Genomic DNA, 22,668 nt, shown 5'->3' with positions numbered 1-22,668 from the left:
AGCTTTCAGCTTCACATCTGGATTAAATGGTATACTGTCTGCCCTGTCAGCTGCTGGCTACTCATGGGTTTAAAATCAGGCCGATAGCAGAAGCAGGAGAAACGGGCTTCCCCACCTCTGTCAGCGACGTGGACGCTATACAGGCCAGTGTAGTCACGTGGGAAAGCGGAGCGCACTGCTTCTCAACTAAGTGTTTGTGCAGGTGGGGGGGGATCTGAGTAGGCGTGAGTGCTGGAGCTGTGTTTGTGCACTTGTTAATGACTTCCCTTTGGGCGATAATTGATCAGCTTCATTACCATAATAAGTCCCTAATCATATGCCACTGCCGTAGAGCTGTATAATAAATGTCCTGTTTGCTTTTTAAAATAATGAACTAATTAGACTAATTAAAATCAATAAATGTGCCAATGTAAGGTTAGGATTTTGTATGTGGTCTCTGTGTTAAGTAAAAGTCACCAGCTCAGTAAAAAAAAGATCTAATACTGATTTATGAGCGCCTGACAGTCGTTAGTTAGAATAAATTGCTTGTAGTAGCAGAGACAGCATTATTCAAGTACAAGATACTAAGTGCATTGTAAGGTCAGCAATAAGGGCAAACTTACATATGTACTTGTGTGCCACCTTAAACCTATGTTAATACATCAGGACAGAGGGTGAGGATGTCCCATACTGTATGTTATGTTAGTTAAATAAGCTTGCTCCAAATACTCTTACTCTAAAAAGGAAATTGATACATGAGTGACATGAAATGCTTATCATTATAAGGATTTTTTCTGCCCAAATGCACAAGTGGTGTAACGTTTGATAATGTAATTGTGACTACCATGTAGTAGGATCTTGTAGGATCAAAACCCAAGATTATTTGAGGTATTTAGTTGTGAGCTGTTTTTTTGGTTCCTACAGCAATAGAAGTTTTTCTTTGTTCCATTTTTCCGTCAGACTTGTTTAGATTTTGGCTGTGCTTTATGAGATAATGCACAGTTTTCCTTGTGGGAAAGAATGGGTCATTTTCCAGACTGAGGATCACAATGCATTCGGCGTCATGTGCTGAAGGACAAAGCAGCCTGAATCTCATCCAGGATGGCCCAGAATAGGAAATGGGGTATCATGTTGTAAAGGAACATGGAAATCGCTAGTTAGTGTTGGATTGAGAAGGTGAATGAATAGCATTGCTATTGGAGAGCAGCTGCTGGTCTTTTGATTCAACTGCACTGTGGAAAACCCGGTGTTGTTGTCCTTGCATGCTGAATACACGCAATGGAGTGGACTGTGGTCTTTCCCTGTCTGCACAGGCTTACTGCCCATACTGCATAGCAAGAGCTCTGTAACACTGCTGGCGCATTCAGGCATCTTCAGTCATTCTCTTAGGAAGTTAGTTTGCTGTGGTTGTAATGATAAAAGCTCATTAAGATAAGATCACTTTATTGGCCATATACAATTTCTAGCATTAGGAATTTGTCTTTTCGCAAACCCCAGCTTGCTCTCCATGAGACACACAGGCACACAGTGGGGAGCAGCTGGGGGTCAGAGCGCAGGGTCAGCCATTGTACAGCGCCCCTGGAGCACTTGGGGTTAAGTGCCTTGCTCAGTGGCCCAACGGAGTAGGATTCCTCTGCTGGCCATGGGATTTGAACCGGCAACCTTCTAGCCACAGGCGCAGATCCTGAGCCACAGAGCCACCACACCGCCCCCACCATTATCCTAAATCGCTAAAAGATGTGTGAGAAAAGCAGCATTAATCACTATTTGTTTTCACTAAATAATAATTTGTTGTTTGATTCATTCATCCGGTTGATTCATTGCTTAGCTTATGCATGTTTTTTATTGCTTTTAATCCCCTTTTTGTCCTCCAGACAATGAAACTGTTTATGTTTATAGGAGGGCAGTGCAGTGGTGAACTTTAAAGACAGTAAGCATGACGATCTCACGGAATGTATACAAACTAAAAACTAGAGTATTCCTGACATCTGAATTTCCACCTCATGAGATTTGCAGATGACTAAGCAGGACATTGCTGCCTGGCAGAGCTGGGGCCCCTGGTCCGGTTCCAGACCTGGGGTGCTGTCTGTGAGGAGTGTGGACAGTATGTCCCCGTGTTAGCGGGGGCTGGCTGTGGGTGCTCTGGCTAGTGCTGTGAGTGTGGCCATGCCTGTGTGTGGCCTGCGACCCAGGATGTATCCTGCCTTCCATCTGTTGCTTGCTGGGATAGACCCCACCTCCCCCGGGACACGAATTGGAAGAAACGGTTAGAGAATAGAGGGTGTTTGAACTTCTTTTAGTCATTTGCATACATCATGAGGTGGAAATTCAGATATCGGGAATAGTCTAGTGTTTTATTTGTCTAGATTCCGATTGTCATGCTCACTGATTTTAAAGTTTTCTTTGTCATGTTACGTGATATGACAACACAGTCTTTTTCAAGCTGACTACACACGGGCTCGAATGTTTTTCTTGTTGTCGTTGAGTTTCGGGATCGGCAGCTCCAACCCCTGCGTGACCCCTGGTCTTAATTGCTTGATTGAAGTAGCTGTTTGGATGAAAGCTCCAGCTCCTCTGTCAAACCTGCAGGACGGCTGGACTTCTCCGTCCCCGTTTAAGGTAACGAAGCCAGTGCCAGCGGAAAGTGTCGTCGGATCAATCACTGTCCCGGCACTTCTGAACTGTTACGGAGTCGCTGTTCCAGTGGTGTGGGTTTTCAGGACCAAAGGCGCTCAGCGGTGATATGCTCCTGTTGGGGTGCAGGGAGTGAACTGTCTTCCATTTACTCCCTTTACAGTGTCCAGCGTCTGGTGTCCTTCTTCACATTATGATTTGTGTGATTTTTTTTTTTCTTCCCCCCATAAGTGGTTAATTTGTGGGCCCACATACTGCCTATGGGATTCCATCATGACAGCTGTTGTGGTCACTAACATGGCCCAGATTGACAGACTGAAGTCATTAATTGGAATACAAGTGTCTCAGCACTGCATTTTGTTAAGGTATGTTTAAAATCAAGACTTGCTGTCATTAAATTCGGGGCCAGGCTGAGATCGTGGTGAACAGGGTTGGGGGGGGTGATAAATAATAAATCACACATTAAAGCTAACATTAAATTAATGCATTATGCATTGGTGCTTTATTTTTGCACCAGGCAAGTTATATTTTTCCTTCTTCAGTGGGCCGGAAAGATTTTTAAAGAGATTAAAGCGAAAGAGCCCAAGAACAAGTCTTATAAGTTAATTTTTCATAGCACTGCAGCATTAAGTATAATTTTAAAGACCATGGCTCATTAATGAGCAACAACACATTTTCAAGCAGCCTGCTTGGAAATTCAAACAGTGTGGTTTTATTGAGTTTCTGATCATTTCAGCCACTGTTTCTCAAATGTGGCCAGCAGCGTTTCTTTTGCAGCCACAGTGTATAATTGGTATCTCACTAAATCTCCTAATCAACCTTTCCATTTAGTCTTTTAAGCAGCTGGGCTCAAATTCGGTTTGCTTAATTGCTGTTATTGTTTTTCAGCTGCCATCTAATTCCTCTCGTGCTTTCTTTTGTGAGATCCACAGTTAGTTCCTATGAACACCAGCTTTAAACAACGCACGTCGAATTATCAAATTTCCCTTTAGCACAGCTTCCACTATGTTAATTGGCTTAGTGTACAGATTGCTTCTCTCCGATTCTGGGCTCTGTATTTGTTTGACACTAGAGTGCCTCTATTTACTCCATGGCTACACATGGCATAATTGATTTTCAGAACCCCTTATTAAGTGAACTGATTTTGCTCATTGCTTTCCAACTATTTGAAGTGGTTTTCATTTTACAGAGATTGTAATTTGAAATTGTATGAGCGATCATGAATTTGTATGATCTTTTCAGACTAAGAATTTCAGCTGAGATGTAGGATTTGTTTGAAAAGCATCTTGTTAAAGATTTGACATTGTTGTTATGTAACTATTTAAAGACCTGTGTTGATTATCTTAGCGAAGGAACTGAAGACGTGGTGACTGACACATCATTTCTTATTTAATTAAAATTAACATATTTCTGGAGCTTGAGATGATTTAAGTCCATTTTAATTTTTGAACTAGAACACCTTATTTACAGCAAAGAATTATAATCTTTTCAAATAATTTGATTTTGATTAGAGCATTTCTGGGGGAAAAACAATTGACCACAGAGTCTAGATTGCTCAAGCTTTTGATATTTAAATTCTCTCGAAAGTGAATCGATTCTTTCAGGCGAATTAAATCATTTTGTGTCAAGTACTCAAGTAGTATGCAAGTCCTCATGAACGAGAATAGCGCTGCAGTAGTGGGAACGTGAAGGACTTTGTATTGTATGTTCACATTAATGCACTGATAATGAACTGAAGACGATTGTATTACAAGAATAAACTACTGCCAGTTAATAGTCTTAACATAAGAAGGTGCACAGGCAGAAGGAGACCCTTCGACTTATCTAATATGTTAGGCTTTTAGCATCGAACAGATCCGAAGATCTCAGCCTGGCATTTCCTGGGTATTGTCTATGGTCTTTTACACTCCCACAGCCCATCTTCTAAAACGTACCTCCTGTTCTCAGTTATAAATACTTCCCCTCAGCTGCCCCTTGTGTCCTCCGGTTCACATTTGAGTGCTGGTTCCAAGGGAGTCCTTCGAGTTGACTTTGTTGATGCCTTTGAGGATTTCTGGGTGGTTAAATCAGGATCAAGCATTGTAGTCTTCTCTGTTCAAGGTTAAAAATATTCAGTTCTTTTAACTTGTTGGAGTAGAACATTAATAGTCTGTGACTGTTCAGATATCCAGAATGATATCCTCTGTCTGCTTGAAAGGGATTGACTTTTTCAGTCTGTGTAAGTTTCCTGGTGGATTAATAACCAAAGTAACATCCAATTTTAAGAGCAGCATTTGGAAAAATGAGGAATGCTCTAACGAATAGCCTATGTATCACAGTAGTGTTTGTGTTATTGTCTCGTGCTTGGATGAAGCCTTTGTAGCAATTGACCTACAAATCAGTTAAGGCGATGAAAAAAACAGAAAAACAGCCATTTATTTCAGGATCACACATAAAATATTCAGCATCTTTTAATGGATGCGTTCCTATCTTCTGAAAATGTACCCCAACCCCTTCCTGTGTTTCTCCCCTCATATGCTTGATAGCAGGGAGATGTACTATATATCTGTTTCTGGGTCTTTGCGTTCAAAGTAGCTCTGGGTTCTGAATTTAGGAAATGCAGTTAGAAAAAAACAAACATGACTAAAATCAGTCTGACGTGAAAAATGAATACACTAAGCTGAGCACCTGAAGCAGGTCATTGAAAAATGCCCCTTCTGCTGCCACAGTGACATGACCTGTGAGTAATTAACATCCAAATTGATTTCCTCTTCCTTGAGTGCCCCGCTCCACTGTCTGAAGTGCCCACTGCTCTGCACTTCGCCAGCGTCATCACTATTTCAATCCAGAGGAAGCAGGGGACCAGCACGTCCACAGCCCCTCCCCTTTAAAAAAAAAAAAAAACATTTCTTTTGGCCTTCAGACATGCAGCAAAGTCTGCAAAAGACCTGTGCACCGCCTTTGTTCACTGTAAGACAATTTCCCAGGTGGCATTCCCGGTTCTGTTTCTCGACATGGATTTGATCTTTCCTGGTTTTGCCCGCTCCGTGTTCCTGCCTTTCGCCCTGGCCCTGATGTCCGTGAAGCCGACACTCCTTCAGTGCCTGTTTCTGTCGGGGCAGGTCATCGCTCGCCGGCCTATGCGCTGGCTTTCGCTCTCCAGGGGAAGAGTCCCGAAGAGCGCACGCTCCTGCGCTTGCTCCAGACGTTTTCATTCAGGTCTTAAGCGTGGACTAGCTCTTGTGAAAGGGGTGACTTGCTTCATGTCTACAGCAAACCATTATGATTCTGTGAGCGTGGCGTTTTGTGCGTAAACTGTCAAGTGTGCACATCTGTGTGGAATTTGAAGAGGCTTAGTTGTGGAAGAAAACAAGCAAAAGTATCTTTTGCTGATTTGGTTAGTTACTGGTATTTCAATTCCGAAATAAAAGTTTGTAACACTTGAGTTCGTTAAACAACCGACCTAGTTATTTTCTTGCCAGATGTGCACTCAGTTTTTCTGAAGATCTTTTACCGTTAATTACTCAAAACATTTGCTTCTTTAAAGGCCTGTTCTATGACTTACAGTTCTTAAGTGAATTAAATAATTAGACCAGCTATGTAAACCAGACCTTGGATGCAAAAAACAAATCCGAAGACACTGGGCCACATAGGAGTTTGAGAACAGGTGGTGCAGACTTCCTGGGATCAGGGGACAAAGTAATAAAGTCATTTGAACAACAGGAACTTGCCTGAATACACGTTCGTGTCAGGTGTTTCCTCCTAACAGAACATCAGCATTGAAAGGCAAAACCAGTTTGACAGCATTTCTGTCCTCTCATATACAATACATTCAGGTTACATCAAGCATCTGATGTAGAGCACGGCAGTTTGTAACAAAGTTGTTAAATATTTAAGAATAACGCTACACTCAAAGAAATACCTGAAACATATCATAAAGCAGACAAGTAGTGTTGAACTCATAATGTACAATGTTATTTCTTTTCTTGTCTTAGTTTTCGTCACTTACCCTCAGGACAGTTCCAACGGAGCAAATCGTGGGACCAGCTGGTCATCTTGTAAGCATGTAAGTGCAACTACATGATTTTCTTCTCTTTTTTGGCTCTTTTGTGTCCTGTCCTTTCACGTATTTATTTATTGCCTCCGTTCTCCCTATTTTTCTTAATTCTGTAGGCACACCTATTCGTACCATGTTGTTGTTGCCGCTTGTTTTATTTTGACTATTCAGAAAACGTCTCAGGTGATTTCTGGGATTTGCACTTTAAGCCTTTATTGCAGTAAGTCTTTGCTTTCACATCCGCTACACTTCATTCTTATTGGCTGCGGAACTTAACTCTTACTATCTTGCTACATCTGTGTAGTTGTATAGATTGTTTGCAATCCAGTTAGTTGTCTTATTACCAGCTATTGGGGAAAGTACTACATTCTGTTTTAATCAACACCTCTGCAATTTTCACTGTTCCTCTAGTCTTTAACGACCGTTTGCAGACCATACTGGTGTCTGGTAAATATTGCCGCAGATTTAGAAACTTTTCCTATTTCCAGCAGCTGAAATAAAGGAAAAGGCACAGAATCCCATGAAAGTACTCAGTTTGGAGTAGGTGCCTCCATGTGTTAAGTGATGTCTTAAATGACTTTTAAAGGGGCTGGTTTTTAAAATCTGTGTACCTTCCTGGTCAAACTGATGTCTGCGTACCCTCTAGAATGATTCCTCTAGTGAGTTGTTCCTGAACTCCAGGATTTTGATACAGAAACATTAACCTTTATATTAACTGTACTGCTTGATTCTTTGATATGTGGCCTTAGCTGCAATATAATTCATCTACCTATTGAAAAGTACTACAGTGAGCTGGTAAAATCACATTTGCCTGAGTGCTCTTGCCCTGATTTTGACTCCTGGCCGCCTCTAGGCCCCTAGTGCATTGACCTAAAGTAATGTAGGAAATAAATCTAATACTGATGGATTACCAAAACGTTACATGAAAGATGCAGATTACTTGTTGCCGATAAGATCTAGAATTGAATAAAAGTATAAACTTCAACTTATAATCAGGGATGCAAAGTAATATATAGGTGGTTGCTTATGTGCTGCTTTGTCTTTTTATGCTGCTCACGTAAAAATAGATGCTTAGCTGACCGAAAGGGCCAGTGTATTTACGTAAATAATAATAATAAACTTTAGGGATTTTAAATATTCAAGGAAAATTAATTTGTTATATGATAGATAAATATATTCCTGAAGAAACACATCTGATCCTCTGCAGCTTTCAATTTAAAAATTCCATTTCCAGTAAAAAATAAATGTATTTACAAATTTAAAAAGAGCAAAAAGGGTAATGTAGTTACTTTTTGAGATTTTAATGTAAAAGACATTTAGGCTCCATTCTTAAATTCTTAAATCATGTTTTACTAACACGGTTAGTGACTAACGTGGTTAGTGAAAGCACAAGCCACAGTTATTCCAACAGATTAATGCTGTTGTCATCATAAATGTTATTGGGGTCTGTTGACAATACTTTAAACACAAGAACTTTTGAGCACTAATATAAGATTAACAGTAGAATTTGCTGGGTTGAATTTCTTGAATTCCTCAGGAGATTTACTTCTGTGCAAGTACATTCGAACAATATGTATTTACCTTCAGAGCAAAGACGCACATATCCAACTCATGCAATTGTAGGACAATCTGGTTATAATTAAGTAGTTTAATACAAAGGCCAGATCACAACGCTGAATCTTAATGCATTTTCTTTAATAGTCAGCAGACTTAATTATGTAGTGTTTGAAGCCATAGTAAAATTGTCAGGCGTGTTATAAAATTTCACTTTCTGATGAGACTTGCGTGGAGGCAGATACCACACTTTTCCGATATTGACTTTTTCTGTTTGTTTTCAATAAAAGCCGTTTTCTTATTTAGTGAAGCAAACAAATCAATATGCTACACAGTGGCAGGAGAGTCAGTGCAACGACCCAGACTCGCAGTCACAAGTAATTCATGGAATTGCTCAGGTGCCATTCCATAGCTTATATCTGTATGGCAGTCATCTGCTCTCCTGCTTTTCCTTCTGTTTTTATATGTTCTGCTTTCTTTAAAATGCTAAAAACGGCACAGGCACACTTTTTAGCTTCTAGGTTTTCGCTAAAAGGTTTAAATCAGTAAAACTGTTTTTCAAAGCAATAGAATGCTGCTTTCATTAACTTAGAACCCAAATCAAAAAGCACTACTGTCTTTTTAAAGATACCAGTTTATTTTTTCCAAAAGTGAAATATTAAGCCCGTTTATTTTTGTCAATTTTCTACATGCATAATCATTTGGTTCATGGAAGCACAGTAATATATTTAAGCTTGATCAGAATAAAACAGTTTTAAAAAGTGGAAGCCATTGTTCAATGATGAGTGATAAACTAGGTAAGAGCCTCACCCATGAAGATTCCTTATATCGCAAGTGTACTGTCTGTAGGTTCATGCATTGAAAAGACCTCAAATCGGAAGTCTCTCACTTAGCATCTTGTGTACTAATTTATTCTAAACATGCTGTATGTGTGCGAATGAGTATGTATGTATTCTAGATTGACAGTGGTCTTTTTTTTGACTGATATGTAAATGCTAACATTTTCTGAATGCTTTTAACATTTTAACATTTTAACTGAAAGCTTTTAAAGATGATCTAAAAATTGTTTATTCTTATTGAATTTGCTGGTGCAATATTTTGCTTGGATTATGTCTGGACAGCATTTCATATCCTGTTTATGCAAGTTTATGGAAGAACAACTGGATTTTGCGAAGAAGGGCACTTTGTTGCTCTTCTTTCTCTATATGAAAATGGAAATACAAATGCAGACTAAAAGGATGGTCTTTGTAAATGCAGAGATACAGCTGCAGAGTTGGCAAGATGGACAATTGTCTATTTGCAGAAAACATCTCCTATTCTAATTGGGATTCCTGAAATACCTTGTTGTGGTTTTCTGACATAATATTTCTTGAGATTGTTTAGTGTTTATTTCATTTTTTGTTTGGGTTTTGCATGCCACTTGGTGCTGCACTCCCAGCTTTGTGCTGACCTAATTGTTTCTGTTTCTTTTATTTTCCTGGGCTCACATGCCATCATATCTACTGTTTCCTTTGCGTTTCAACGTAATGCAAGCATTGTGCAGGTTTTAAGCCTCACGGATAAGGGATTCTGCCTAACAAAAAATATTTATGAGACCCAAAGCCTTGGGAAAATGTAGGTAGTTTGTACAAAGATGTAAGCACAACTTGTAGGTGAATATGCGTGTGTCTATTCACTGTCTGGAGAGACCTATGGCAGTATTTACAGTGGGAATGAGAAAAGCCAGTTCTACTGTAGTGAAGAAAGAGTCTTACCTGAATCTTATCACATGCCCTGGATTAGACCACCTGCCACACTGCAGTTCCTGCATTTACACAGATTGCCATGGCTGGGAAACCCTCGATCTTCGGCGGGAACAGGAAAGCTAAGGAACACTGCTGGGCTAAGAAAGACTAGCTGTAAAAAGTTATAGTTAAAGTTATGTTATAAGCATCTAAAGAATGAAAAACAGTGTCAAAGAAACCTAATTTTTATAGGTGTTTAGAAGTTTCCATGGCAGGTCAGTGTTTGTGTGCTGTAGTACATGCAATCTGGGGAGTAAGACTGTACAAAAATTCCTGATGAGTCTGAAACACTGTATTTAAAACATTGTAAAGCAGTAACGTTTCTGAGATAACAAATCTTAAATTCTGTACTGCCCATTTCACAGAAAAGTGGATGAATGTGAGCGATTAGAGCTTGTATTTGAACCGATTCCTGCTTGCCACAGCTTGCCACAGTGTGTCGTGGATTTGGGGATGTTGTTACAGTGCCTCAGAAAAGGACAGGAGAAAAGGAGACCTCACCACAAATCTAGCCAGATGAAAAGTAGAAGCGATGAAAATTGTATGTTTGGAGTTCAACAATGGAAACAAAAAAATCCCGGAAATGCAGGCAGTGGCATGTTTATACTGATTTTGCACAAAGGTTGAGAAGAAGCTGGTATAGGCAAATTTGTCGTTTCCATATGTATGGCGTGCTGCAGAGCTGGGTGTCGTGTGATGGACGTACAGGGCTTCTGGCCATGGTGACAGCCCTTCTGTCTGCTGCATTCACAGAACATGTGGGATGGTAAACATGGAACAGATGTGAGCATCGCCTGCACCAGCACAGGGGGATCAAATCATTAACAATAATAAAGAGGAAAGTCAAGTGGCGTAATCCTTAGGAAGCATTCAAGAGAGGTGTTGCTTTGCCCTGCTTTTCGGTGAAGCAAGTCGGCTATAGAGTGTGGAATGGGGCGCATCGGGGGTTAGGAGGCGAAGGCAGTCTGGCAGGGTTGTGTAGAATTGGGTGCTCCCCAGGCTAGCCAGCTTTCACAGCACATGACAGTTTAACGGGTAAGGTTGTCTCTCCGGCTCTCTTCTGCACTTTGCTTAGACCACAGATGTTTGTATTCCAAAGAAACGCAATTGCGTTACGACTGTTAAGACATCAGGTGTAGGTTAAATAACTCCGTTGTGGTGGCTTTCAGCCCTGAGGTCTGAAATTAGACTTGTGAAGGGGTTCATAAAGCCAGAGACTGTCGTGTTAACTTTTGTGTTGGTCAAACAGATATACAAACTGCAGTTTGTATAGTGAGCATAGCTTGTCTGCTTACAGTATGTGTGCCAACACCCTGTGACTCTCTTGGCGTTAGAACATTATTCATGTCCAAATACATGTTTGAAAAGGCTACTTAAGGAAGTAGATATCAAGTTAAAATTATGCAATTCAAATTGTGTTATTTTATGTTAAACGTGTACAACGCACACAATAGTTTTATTCTGTACAAGTTTGGTTACGGTGTTCAAAAGGGTGTTACTGCTCTGGGCCTGGTAGAAGGTAGAGCAAGCAATGACGTTCCCAGACTTACAGGAACATCCTACACTCACAGGTAAAAGGACTGAACCCTCCTAGATTAGAAACAGAGAAGACTATGAAGGGACCTGATGCCCCAAGACTCTGGCAAAGTCACCCCAGTGGGCACAGAACCCCAAACCAGGGGACACAAGTGGAAAGGTGTCGGGGAGGTGCATTCAGAACCGGGAATGGACATGTAGAAGTCTGGGACAGGTCCAAGAGCAGGCTGGATGAGATCCTCAGATCAATAAGGCACTCGTGATCAAAGGGGGCTGAACGGGTCTCCTCTCGTTTGTAAACCTCTGAGTTTATTTACGGTTATCAGATAGCAACTTACAGGGACAAAAGCAGAGAAATAGTTTGGATTTATTACCTTCGCACAGCTGCATCCATTTAGCCCCGTACACCCGTGTGTCTACACATTGCCCTTCTTGAATTTAGAGCTGTGGCCCCCGGCCCCCCCCTCCCCGGCCAGTGGAGTCTTCCTCAGCTGGAAAGTTTTGACATCTGCTGGTGTAGGACGCAGCTGAGCAGCTGTCAGCAGCAGGGTAGCCTGCTTTCAACAGCAGTGGGCGGGATGGCGTGGTGCCAGCTTGTACCATCTGCGTGCCTGACATTTCCTTCTAATTAACAGAGGGGTTAATTGTTCTGGCAGGCTCAAATGTAGTGTCTAACATTACCCAAGGGAGCCGTGTACAAGTGGCAGAGTGGCAGGGACTGGGACGGCATCGCTAATGTGGCTATTGTCACAGAACGGTTAACAACCACTGATGGGTACACTAGCCAGGCACATGCAGTACGGCGGAGGTGTTTTTTATTCTGATGAATTATGCCAAGCTGCTGTAATGATGTAGAAAGAATCGGGCTTAGAAAGGCAAAGACCACTGCCTAGGGGCAATTGTGAGGGAACAATTTGCATGTTATTACTGCATATTCATAACTAATTGTGTTAGGCTTTGCTAATAGAGCAGAATGACAGTATGAAAAATCGAGCAGCCGTTTTATAGCCAACAAAGCCGGCTGCTTTTTTTCAAGCCTGTGAGTGCTGAATGATCATTTAGACACTTAGTTGCTAAATATAACAGGTTCTAGCATTTGTCAGCCTGACATAATATAATTTATAAAACAGTGTTCTAATTTTACCTTAGTTTATGTGATTCATTTATTACAGTACTTAGTAGACACATTAAAGAGGCTGATATTTATTACTGTGGTGAAAAGATTGTTTTAATAGCAGAAAACATAACCTTTATACTGTCTAAATAGGTATATTCTTTATACATATATATGTTTGTGTTTATGAGTACAGAGTGAGGCAGAGTTCAGGGTTTTTTATGTCATTTAAAAATTCTTGTTAATTTTTTATGGTTATTCGTGAACAATATTTTTAATGGTTTTTACATTTCATACAGTTTTTTTATACAGAAGAGTACAATTCTAATGACAAATTTTAAATGTAGATATTTTCTTTATACCTGCTTTCATAAAATAAAGTAACTGCAGCAGCAATTGAATTTTAATTATTGTGCATAGAAATCAGCCTAAACAAAACCCCTTTGTTGAGGAAATGCTGAAATTTCCAGGGCTGTTCCTGGTGGTTTCACTCTAATGTGATATACTGTGACATATGCAAGTGGTGATAAATCTTTAATTGTATACCATGTTAATCTTGCGTCCACGTGGCCCAATAAGGTCAGTGATGTGATGACATTTTGGGTCTGTGTTCCACAGTGTGGTGGTGCAGACATGTCTCAAATGATGGGGTGAATTCATGCCCTCTGGGCATGTGGGACTATGAACTGCAATTTGAAGCCGTGACTAGGAATCAGGACCAGTATAGAAAAAAACCCATCCAGTTTTTAAAAATAGAAACCTTTCTTTTCTGTAAATTGTGTTTCAGTGACGTTATTTGTATCGGGGTAAAAGCTTTGGGAGACACTGGCACACAGCTAGTAATATGTCTAAGCATTCTGGATCTCAGTGGTCAGCATAATCTTCACCTTCTAGTTGTTTCCCCTGCAATGTTAAATAAGCACATTTCACTTGTTTCAGATTACATGGCATTTAAATTGCCACCGACGAAGAAGTAAATCTTTTCAAATACATTTTAAAAATCCTATTAGGAAGTGATAACTATGCATGCTACAAAAAGTTAAAAATGTTAGCTTAGGCTCATCAGGGGTCTGAACACATCCCTACGTATATTTAATCTTCTTATACTGCTTTTCTTCGTTGGATGTGTTCTGTAGGGCTCATGCGCTGTTTCCTTCACTGCTTGCAGAAAGTACAGGTTTTCAAAAACTTTGTCAATTTCCATGGCCATAATTCTCTTATTCTCCTGGGCTCTGCCTTGCTTTCTATGTCAAGGCTTGCTCTGCATTTATGTGACTTACCAATGGAGATCTGTGTTATTGTTACTAAATGGACCACTGCCTACAAATTCTGTATGAATCCCTTTCCTTTTTTTTCCTCCCAATGTAAAGCTTAGCTGGCAACCATCTTATTTCTCTTAATTAATTGCTGTATTGTGAGTAAGACCCCAATAGCTGTTGAGCATTTTCTTTCTTAATCTTCAGGAGTTTTTCCTTTTCCTTAGCTCTTTTTAAAATCACCCACTACCCAGGTCGGGAGCCCCGGGTCTGCCTGCAGCGTGAGGGGTGAGCTTACCCTCTCTCCCTCTGGCTGCCAGAAGAGTGTCAAGGTCAATATTGCTCTGCTGTCCTTGAAAATCCTTTGAAAGACAGTAAAGCATCTTCCTAACGTGGCTTGGACTGGGCTACCTAGATTTTCTGTCCCTGTCCTGAGCCTTACTTAGGAGCCGTGCTGCTGTCGCCATTTCCTTCGCGTGTTTAAAATCTTTCTGTTGGGGTCCTACAGGTATTGTGTCTTTCAGGTCAGTAGGTGTTCATTTATTCAGCTGTTTTTATCACAAAGTACGGTTTCTGCATTAAATGAGAAAGCAAAAACTATGATACTGTTTAAAATATACTTTTAAAGGCTAAAGCCTTGTATTTCCTTTTAATCCTAATAAAACCTGTCTTAGACTGAGGGTTTGTTAGGGAGTGGGCTGTATAATAACATTTCACAAATAAGGCAAGCGCGTTGTTTGACTCCATTTCAGACAAGCTAGTCTAGAGGGGGCATTACATATTACAGTGCACATTTAGGTTCATTTAATTGCTTCCAGAAGAAAAAGAATTCCCAAGTAGTTTTAGCTTAAACTGAATGAATAGTACTTTTTCCAAGCAAAAGCTGGTGAAAACACACACCAAAAACCAAAATGTTTGCATTCTCTTCATCACCTGTCCCAAATATATATATTTTTTAATTTTAATATCCCAAATTTAGATACCATTTCAAAGATAAAACAAAAGCTTCTTTGAATATTTTTCCTTGCAAAACAAAAACAGATATTGTTAAAGCTCAGAACTAATTTTGAAAATGCTTATTAATTTACTGTAAATTAATGCTTATCAATCTACTGTATAATTTAGGCAAGGTAATCCCTGTTAGTGATAGAAGTGTGTTTTTTATGTATTTAGCTGCATTATAAGAGCTCATCCTCATTCACCCCATCTTGATATCCATAGTGCTCTTCCTCTTTACTAAGTTCTCATCTTGACCAGTTGAGGGACAGTCTTCTCTCTGCCAGATCTCTTGAGATAAACTAGCTGCAGTTATCCTCTAATCCTCTTGCAGAAGACATTATTTCAAAAGCCACTTGTTAACATGCCAACTTGGCATGTATCTGGAGGAAGACATTTCTCCTGCTGTGTGTAAAGATGAAAGTATGGTTCTCTGCTGTTTCTAACACTACCAGGGCTCATGTTTGCTTTCAGTAAGCTGGGAATGGGAAAGGTTTTTTTTTGGTTGACAGTCTGCATCAGAAATATCAGCCTCGGAGCCAGGTGTTAAAATGAATTCTACCTCCCCCTGACATAATGATCAGCTAGGAATTAAAGAAAGAAGCAGGAAACAAGACGAAAGACATGATGACCATGAAGAATGCATGAATCGTTAAATAGCAATTACTGTACTCACCAGGGGTACAAGAACTGGGAAAGAACATGTATAATCTAGAAAGGGACTTTAATTAAGAGTTTGTAATTAGCCTCCCATTTCAGCCTCAATCTAACCATCGCTAGAGAGGTGTCATTAGAACTTTTATTGCATCCTGCCTGAATTTGGGCTGCTGTAATTAGAAAACAAAAGGCGTTATTAATGCTTTTTTAAGTATTGATTTTTTTTTATTTATTACCGTCACTCCTAGCAGTTCTTTCATCAAAACCTAGATGTGCTGTAACGATGAGCATCTTCTTCTTAGGGGATTTTCTTGTGTACAGGATAAGTCATTTTTCATTTCTTAGTATAAGAATTGAGTACATGTTTTTTTTTTTTAAATCTATATTTGCATTTTGATAATGGAAAAGCAGTACAGTATTTTTTTTCATTTAAAGACATTTCATTTAAAGCTTTAAATTGCTGATGCTAAATATAGTGTCCTTCACATAGTCCTAAACAAGAAGATATGATCATGATGGCTCATGTTGAGGATCTCAAGTCCCAGTTAAAGACCAAGGACAGGACTATCCGCAGTCTGCAAGAGGAGATTAAAAAGGGTTTGCTGATGAACGCCAAAGGTGTGGACGAGGTACTGTTTTTTCATTTTTGTTCTTGAGTGCATGGAAATCACGTAGGTTTGAACAGTAGCAGAGGTTTACGATATTGTTCTGGTGCTTTTACCATAAGCTTTACATGTGTTGAATATAAAACAATGTTCTCTGCATGTGTTGAAGCACAAACATTTATGCCCTGGAGGTTCTAAATACCGAATCAATTGAAATTTAGTTTTACAGCTTCCCACACCTCCTTATGAAGTGTCACAAAATTACAAACTGCTGTTTTATTGTCTGTGGGTTATGCTGTTACAGATTTAAGAGTGTTGAGTGGTATAAATATACATTGTCTTCAAGGTTTTTATGACAACCCATTTTACAATATAGTGGAGATGGGGGAAATTCTAATTGCAGAAAGAAAGTATTGCATTCTGAGGATATGAAATTAGGAAAATAACACAGAAACTGCAGTGACTTACAGTACCATGTTATTGAACCCTGCCATTATACCCTAGGTATGTATTAAGCACATTATATTTACGATTTTTAAATTAGTGGAGCAGACAGATCTGCAACTTTCATCATTTTTTTTTAAATACAGTTGCCATGATTCTTGTTGTACCCAGGCAATGTGGAGTATTAGTTGTTTTTCACATCTCAGCCCGTGGTTCTGAAATGCTTAGCAGCACACGGGAGAATGAGGAAACGCAGGCAGACTCCTCCCTCCTGCCCACCTGTGGGTCGCAGGTGTTTTAGCACCTCGCAGGCAGCACAGCCCTGCACTGATCACAGGAGAGGCACGCTCCTCACAGACAGCACCCCAGTACCCTGCAGGGGGCGCTGTGTCTCTGTAAAGCAAGAAAACTCTGGCTGACCAATCCCACACTGCCGTCTGTGGCTCTCAGCTCACTGTGCACCATCGTCTGGGGGATTCTGGTAACAGTTGCCCAGTGACGTGACCCAGACTCGAACCTGCACCTCTTGGGTTATAGACCTTCGCTTTCACATCATTCAAGCACCTTGATGGGTTGAGCTACTTCGGAGCCCAATAGAAAGTTTTTCATTTTTTGGTTGTGCAGATCAGACATATTCAGTCTATTATATATGACAACGTTAGAACAGATCGACAAATATTTAGGACTACAATTGAGAACCAAGCATAAATTAATTGTGTGTGTATATATATATATAGAGTGAAGACTGTGGTTTGTGAAAGAAGTGTTTTGATGAGTCAAGTGTCAGTTATTAGACACCTGATTGTTGTCTTCCAGGCCTCAGAGAGAGATGGTGCCTTCTCAGTACTGCAAAACAAGTTACAGACTCTTCACCAGCTTCAGTTAGAAAATGTTGCTCAGATTGCAGAGAAAGATATCTTGATCACCAGACTCCAGACAGAGCTTCAGCTGGCTCAGCAGGGTGCAACTGATACGCAGAATGAGGTAACCATTCTGATTTCTAGGGGGAAAGGTTCAATTGTCTTTTAATTATTTTCCTTATTTTTATTTCTAGTGATCAGATTAGTTTTAATCTGTGCAGGGAAAAAAATACACATTGCATACCAAGGTTTTTTTAGGACCGTCGATTTGAAGAATTACTCAGGGACTGAACCAGACAAGTTTTGCTTTGTTTGAAACTGGAATGCTGTTTGTGCACTAGCTGTCCAGCCAGAGGAAGAAGGTAAAGGAGTTGCAGGAGGTGACTGGACAGCTGAAGGAGGAAATGGTGGCCAAGGATGCGCAGACTAGTTCTTTAGTCAAGTCGAGCAGGAATCTTGAGGACAAAACAGTGATGCTGACCGAAGAGGTAAGTGGGAATGAATTCATGTCACCCTGTCTCCTTCTGGCTGCCTTCCTGTGGTGTTTTCCTGATGTAACACAGCGTACTTTGGAGTGCATTCAAAGTGCCATGTGAGCTCACTCCTCAGCATAGTGTTCAGAAATGAGTGGTCATGCCATACTTAATAGATTGTGCCCATCTATAGAAATCTAAATTATTTATAAATGAGTTTTAACATGTGCTCTTTTCTGATACGAGATATCCACAAAATATTACTACAAGTTGTATTTATCTAGTTTTTGATTGAATCCTTCCTGGTGCAGCCACCACGTTACAGGTAGTCCTGTTGTTTCTCCTAACCTGGGGTGTCTCACCAGGGGAGCTGAAATTGAAGGAGAAGAAAGACCAATTCTAAAATAATGATTTATGTTCATAAAGAATATACTGGTATGTTAGAAAAGTGCTGTTTGCCCTAACATCGCAATTCCACTCAGAACTGTAGACTTGTATTCCTGTACGGAATCCACTGAAATCTAGTTGGAGGGGCCGTTTTAAAGCCTCCGTCATGCCCTGTGTATCTTCAAGCAGTAGTGAAGGTAAATATTTTATATGAGCCCAAGCCTCTGTCCCTGGTATCCCATTGAATGTTGTAGAACCAAAGTACTCTTTCCTTCGGGATTTTCCGCCTTCTATCCATTAAAGAGTTCTTGGGACAAGTTGCTGTGTGCGGGGACGGGGAGACAGAAGTGGAGGTTTGTCAGCAGTGTGTACTGGCTGTTGCCTCGGGATTTACGGAGCACAGGAGGACGTGTCCTCTCGGAGCCGCGTGTCCGCCTCCGGAGACCCTACCCGCTGCGACAGTTCGGAAGACTTGGGCAACAGCTGTCAGCAGCAACTTTGCATGTCAAAATAAAATATTAACATTTCACAGCATTCCTCACTGTGCTTTATCTATATTTATAAGCCGTTGAAGTTACGGCAGCCTGTTTTAATACAGCTGCTGCTAATGAGGATAAGGCTTTTATCTGAGGCTCTTGCCCAAGGACTGTTACAGAGACTAGAGTAGGAGAGCCTGCTGCTTCAGAGCCACTTGTAACCTCACCTTTGTTTTAGCTGTTGGCTAACTTGTACGTCCTCCGGCCCCTTAGCCTCGTATCCCAGCAGCCTTCGGAAGAACGGCAGGAGGAAAGACGTGATTTTCTGAGTTTTTTTAAATGGTACCAAACGTATTGAAGAGTAATCGGTCTGGACCGAGCCCATATAGCCAAGGATGAAGCTGGGTTGAGCCTAGTGATTTTATAAGATTATGACCTGCAGAGACTATAATGTTATGCAGGTGAGAAAACAGTATACTCTTGCAAAGTAATCACATATTAGCTACTTTAATAGGACATATAAAAAAACCTCATTGTGGTATTGCCTGGTGCTCGCACCTATCTTTAAAATCACAGGACTGACGCAGAGAGAAGCACTATTTCCAAAATGGAAAGTGTCATTTGTTTTTTTTTATTTCAGCCGTATTTTGACTTTGCTGAGGTCAAGTTCTGTAAATCGAAATTCAGTCAATGATGATCTGCTTAAATCTGTCACACATGCTGAATAGCTTGTCTTACCTGGGTCTGCACTGCTTCTGTGTTTTGCTGAAGTGTTCAGATTGAAAATTAAAAGTTAATACTGTCACCATTATATTAAAAGTATTGATTTTGAAATACTTTGCACGGCATTTTCTGCATAAGAAAATGAAATTCTTGTCTTCTTCCCGGTATTTAATTTCTTTATATCTTTGTAATTGATTAATGTTTCTTTGTAAAGTGGAGATGAATAATTTATTGTCCTTGTAGCCTCTGGCTTAAAAATGTTTAATTTTAGAAAATGTAACTGTGTATTATGAAAATCCGCGCTGTCGTTCCTGATGATACATTAAATTTGACCACTCGTCTGACTCATGGAGAGGAGAGAGGTGAAATCCCGCTGTTGCCTGTATTGCCAGCATGTTGCTGGCAGAATGCCCTGCAACATGGCACAACGTTAATGAAAGATTAAAGACATCTTGTTTGAAAAGCATTTGGTTGTTAGCATATGTTTTGGCGCATCTGGTAAATGCGTGCTAATCCTCAGTGTGGCTCAGTGATTTTTGTTGAAAACGAGCCAACTAGAAAATAGAGCAAATTGAATAAACAGCACTTATTCTTAACAGGGAGCGTAATTAAATATGCAAATAATACAAATGATATCATTAACCTTAGTGGAGCGTTGGGGGCTCTTGAAAGCTTTTGTATTCGAGTTAAATCTGGCGATGTGCTGCGATCAAAAGAAAAAAATCCCCTCTAGTTGTTGACATTTTGCCAAGGCCGTGCAGTGACAGTGCCATCAATGATCCTTCAGCTTGAATGTGCACTTCTACACTGGGGCTTCATCCTGAGCAGCATCTGTCTAAAACAGCCAATATCGCTCTCCTGGCTTTGTCTCAGCAGTGGCGCAGTAACAAGCTCGCAGCGTGTATTCGAAGATAACAGAAAATATAAGCAAGAATTAGACATTTATGTATTTAAGGAAAAGTCAATTTACAGCTTTTTTTGTCCCCGAGGGCAAGCTTGTTCGCCAATGACGTATTTCGGTAACCCTGTATGGTAAATACTCGTGTTAATTGATCCTCTATGAACGCTTAATACAGAACCAGAAAATAGCTTTATAACTGTTATTTGCCTGCTTACAGACATGTATAAACCTCATTGTTGCTTGAAACATTTCTACTGCATTGCGGTCGCAGACAAAGACTTCACAGTGATCAGAGAACAGAGCTGAAAGTGTGCTGTCCAGTCAAACCCTCCTCAGAGCAGTACACGCAGTGTTCACGGAGGACCAGAGGTGTACCGTATATTACGAAGGCCATGTGGCTAAGGGAATGCCACGACTGGGTGACGTCTTGAACACCGAGGGTAATAATTCCTTACAGTGTTTGCGTTTGCAGAAGCAGTTTCTCAGAACTGATCCTGAATTGTCCCGCCCATCCCTGGTCAGGCTAGGGGTACTGGGGTACTGCCCGTCCTGGACTCGCGGGGCGCAAGACGTGTCTTCCCTCAGGACAGGACACACGCCCAGAGACTGCTGGGAGACTCCTAATAACTTTGTAATGAATAAGAGTCCAGGTCGTTGGAAGAGGGGGGTGGGGAACTGGAGGAGAGCAGGTGAACACACCGGTTTGGATCGAACCCTGGACCCGAGAGCGGGGTAGTCAGCCGCAGCACCACACCTCTGCCAGCCAGCAGGACAATCCTTAAATCCAATGACTTGTTTTTTTGTAGCTGATGTAGCACTGCCTGGCTTGTAACCACACGTTTGTGTGCGAGGTGTTTGGATTTTAACTCTCCAGACATGACTTCACATCGGACAGGGGTGCTGGCGCTGAGCTGACCTGCTGTGGTGTGGCCGAAATTAGGCACTATCCATTTCTATCTCTGATCCTTCTCTGCAGCCTCCTGCCTTGGTTAATCCTTGCAAACCGGAGTATTAATCCTTCTGGGGAGATCTGCTGTCACAGTAATTCTGTAATTTGTCCATTAGAATAAACCTTATCCAGTAAGGGTCATTCCCACTTACAGTATGTGCAGTTTTAGTTGAAATTTACAGATGTAACTGTTTCTTAATTTATGTGGCAAATTGTCTCTGTAAAAGCGTCCTTTTATTAAAGGGAAAATGTTTGTTACTGGGACTTCTTCATTGGTGCACGTTCACACAGATAGGAGAAGCTTTATAGCTTTGTACTCTTTTCCCCCTGTGCCAGCTTGGAAGCCACCAAAACTGCCTGCTTTTCTAGTTCCTTCAAAGTCAAGATTGTTCAGCATAATAGTCTTGTTTCTGAACCCATGGGAACCATCCGGTTGTACCGTGGTCAAGGGTCAAGTGACACGGGTTTCCACAGATGTTTGTTAAGGATTCTGCCACATAATCTACTTGTTTTGTTTTATAGTTCATGTTAATTGGCAGTATTATATTTTGCGCAGTGAATAAAAAATTTGCCCAGGTAAAAGCATTCACCTCAAGCCTGGTTTCTTCTTCTTATTCCATTTTGAGGATTCCCTACTAAATTGTCTAATTAAACGGGTAGTTCCTTTTCAACATTAAGCAGATTCCCTCTTCCATTAACAGAAGCCTTTGAAATTCATAAAGGTGAATTTTAACTTGCAGGTGAGATAGCACTTGTGTGATACCACGGAAGGAACAGACTAAGTGGAAGATGAGATCTCTTTCCTGAAACAATGGATGGTATTCTCATATATTAGAAAAGAAACTGTGCTAGACGGATGGACCTTCCCTGTTTTCTTACAGCAAACCTAGAAACCCAAACAGTCGTAATAATAAATAAAAAAAATAGCAAAATATTATAGGATTAGGAGGACGTTGTTGAGAGAAGAACATATTTTAAAGCTGCTCACTGTTCTCTACTGTGCTTATTAGACCCTGAGATTCACACCCAAAGCGCAGTGTAAGAACTATCTGCCAGTCACCATAAGGCCTATACGTATAACTATTCCCATACAGTCATGCTGAAACATTACCTTTATGCCCTCAAAGAAATGTGCAGTGTATACGTGCAGTTGTTTAATTTTTTTAAAGAAAAACATATAATTACATTTCAGATGTAATGGTTGGACTTTCCTGTTGCATTGAATGAAAGCTGTGAATCAGACAAAACTAATAGTGGTGAATATGATCATAATTTTCTTTATGGAATGCTTGAAAGAAAACAGT

The 22,668-nt window shown here is 40.5% G+C and overlaps 1 protein-coding gene across 8 annotated transcripts in view; it reads left to right on the top strand.

Moving 5' to 3' along the window:
* The window catches only part of LOC107078318 (early endosome antigen 1-like), a 153,322-nt gene that overhangs the window by 13,288 nt on the left and 117,366 nt on the right, over positions 1-22,668 (top strand). For all 8 annotated transcript variants that reach the window (XM_069190851.1, XM_069190850.1, XM_069190854.1 and 5 more), the window contains 4 exons: positions 6,588-6,658; positions 16,037-16,175; positions 17,412-17,579; positions 17,797-17,943. In XM_069190851.1, the coding sequence (XP_069046952.1) occupies positions 6,588-6,658; positions 16,037-16,175; positions 17,412-17,579; positions 17,797-17,943 (525 nt within the window). The remainder of the gene's footprint in view (positions 1-6,587; positions 6,659-16,036; positions 16,176-17,411; positions 17,580-17,796; positions 17,944-22,668) is intronic.

Source organism: Lepisosteus oculatus, chromosome 6 (genome assembly GCF_040954835.1).
Source record: "Lepisosteus oculatus isolate fLepOcu1 chromosome 6, fLepOcu1.hap2, whole genome shotgun sequence".
Classification (NCBI taxonomy): Eukaryota; Metazoa; Chordata; class Actinopteri; order Semionotiformes; family Lepisosteidae; genus Lepisosteus; species Lepisosteus oculatus.
This window is presented reverse-complemented; position numbering and strand designations above follow the sequence as displayed.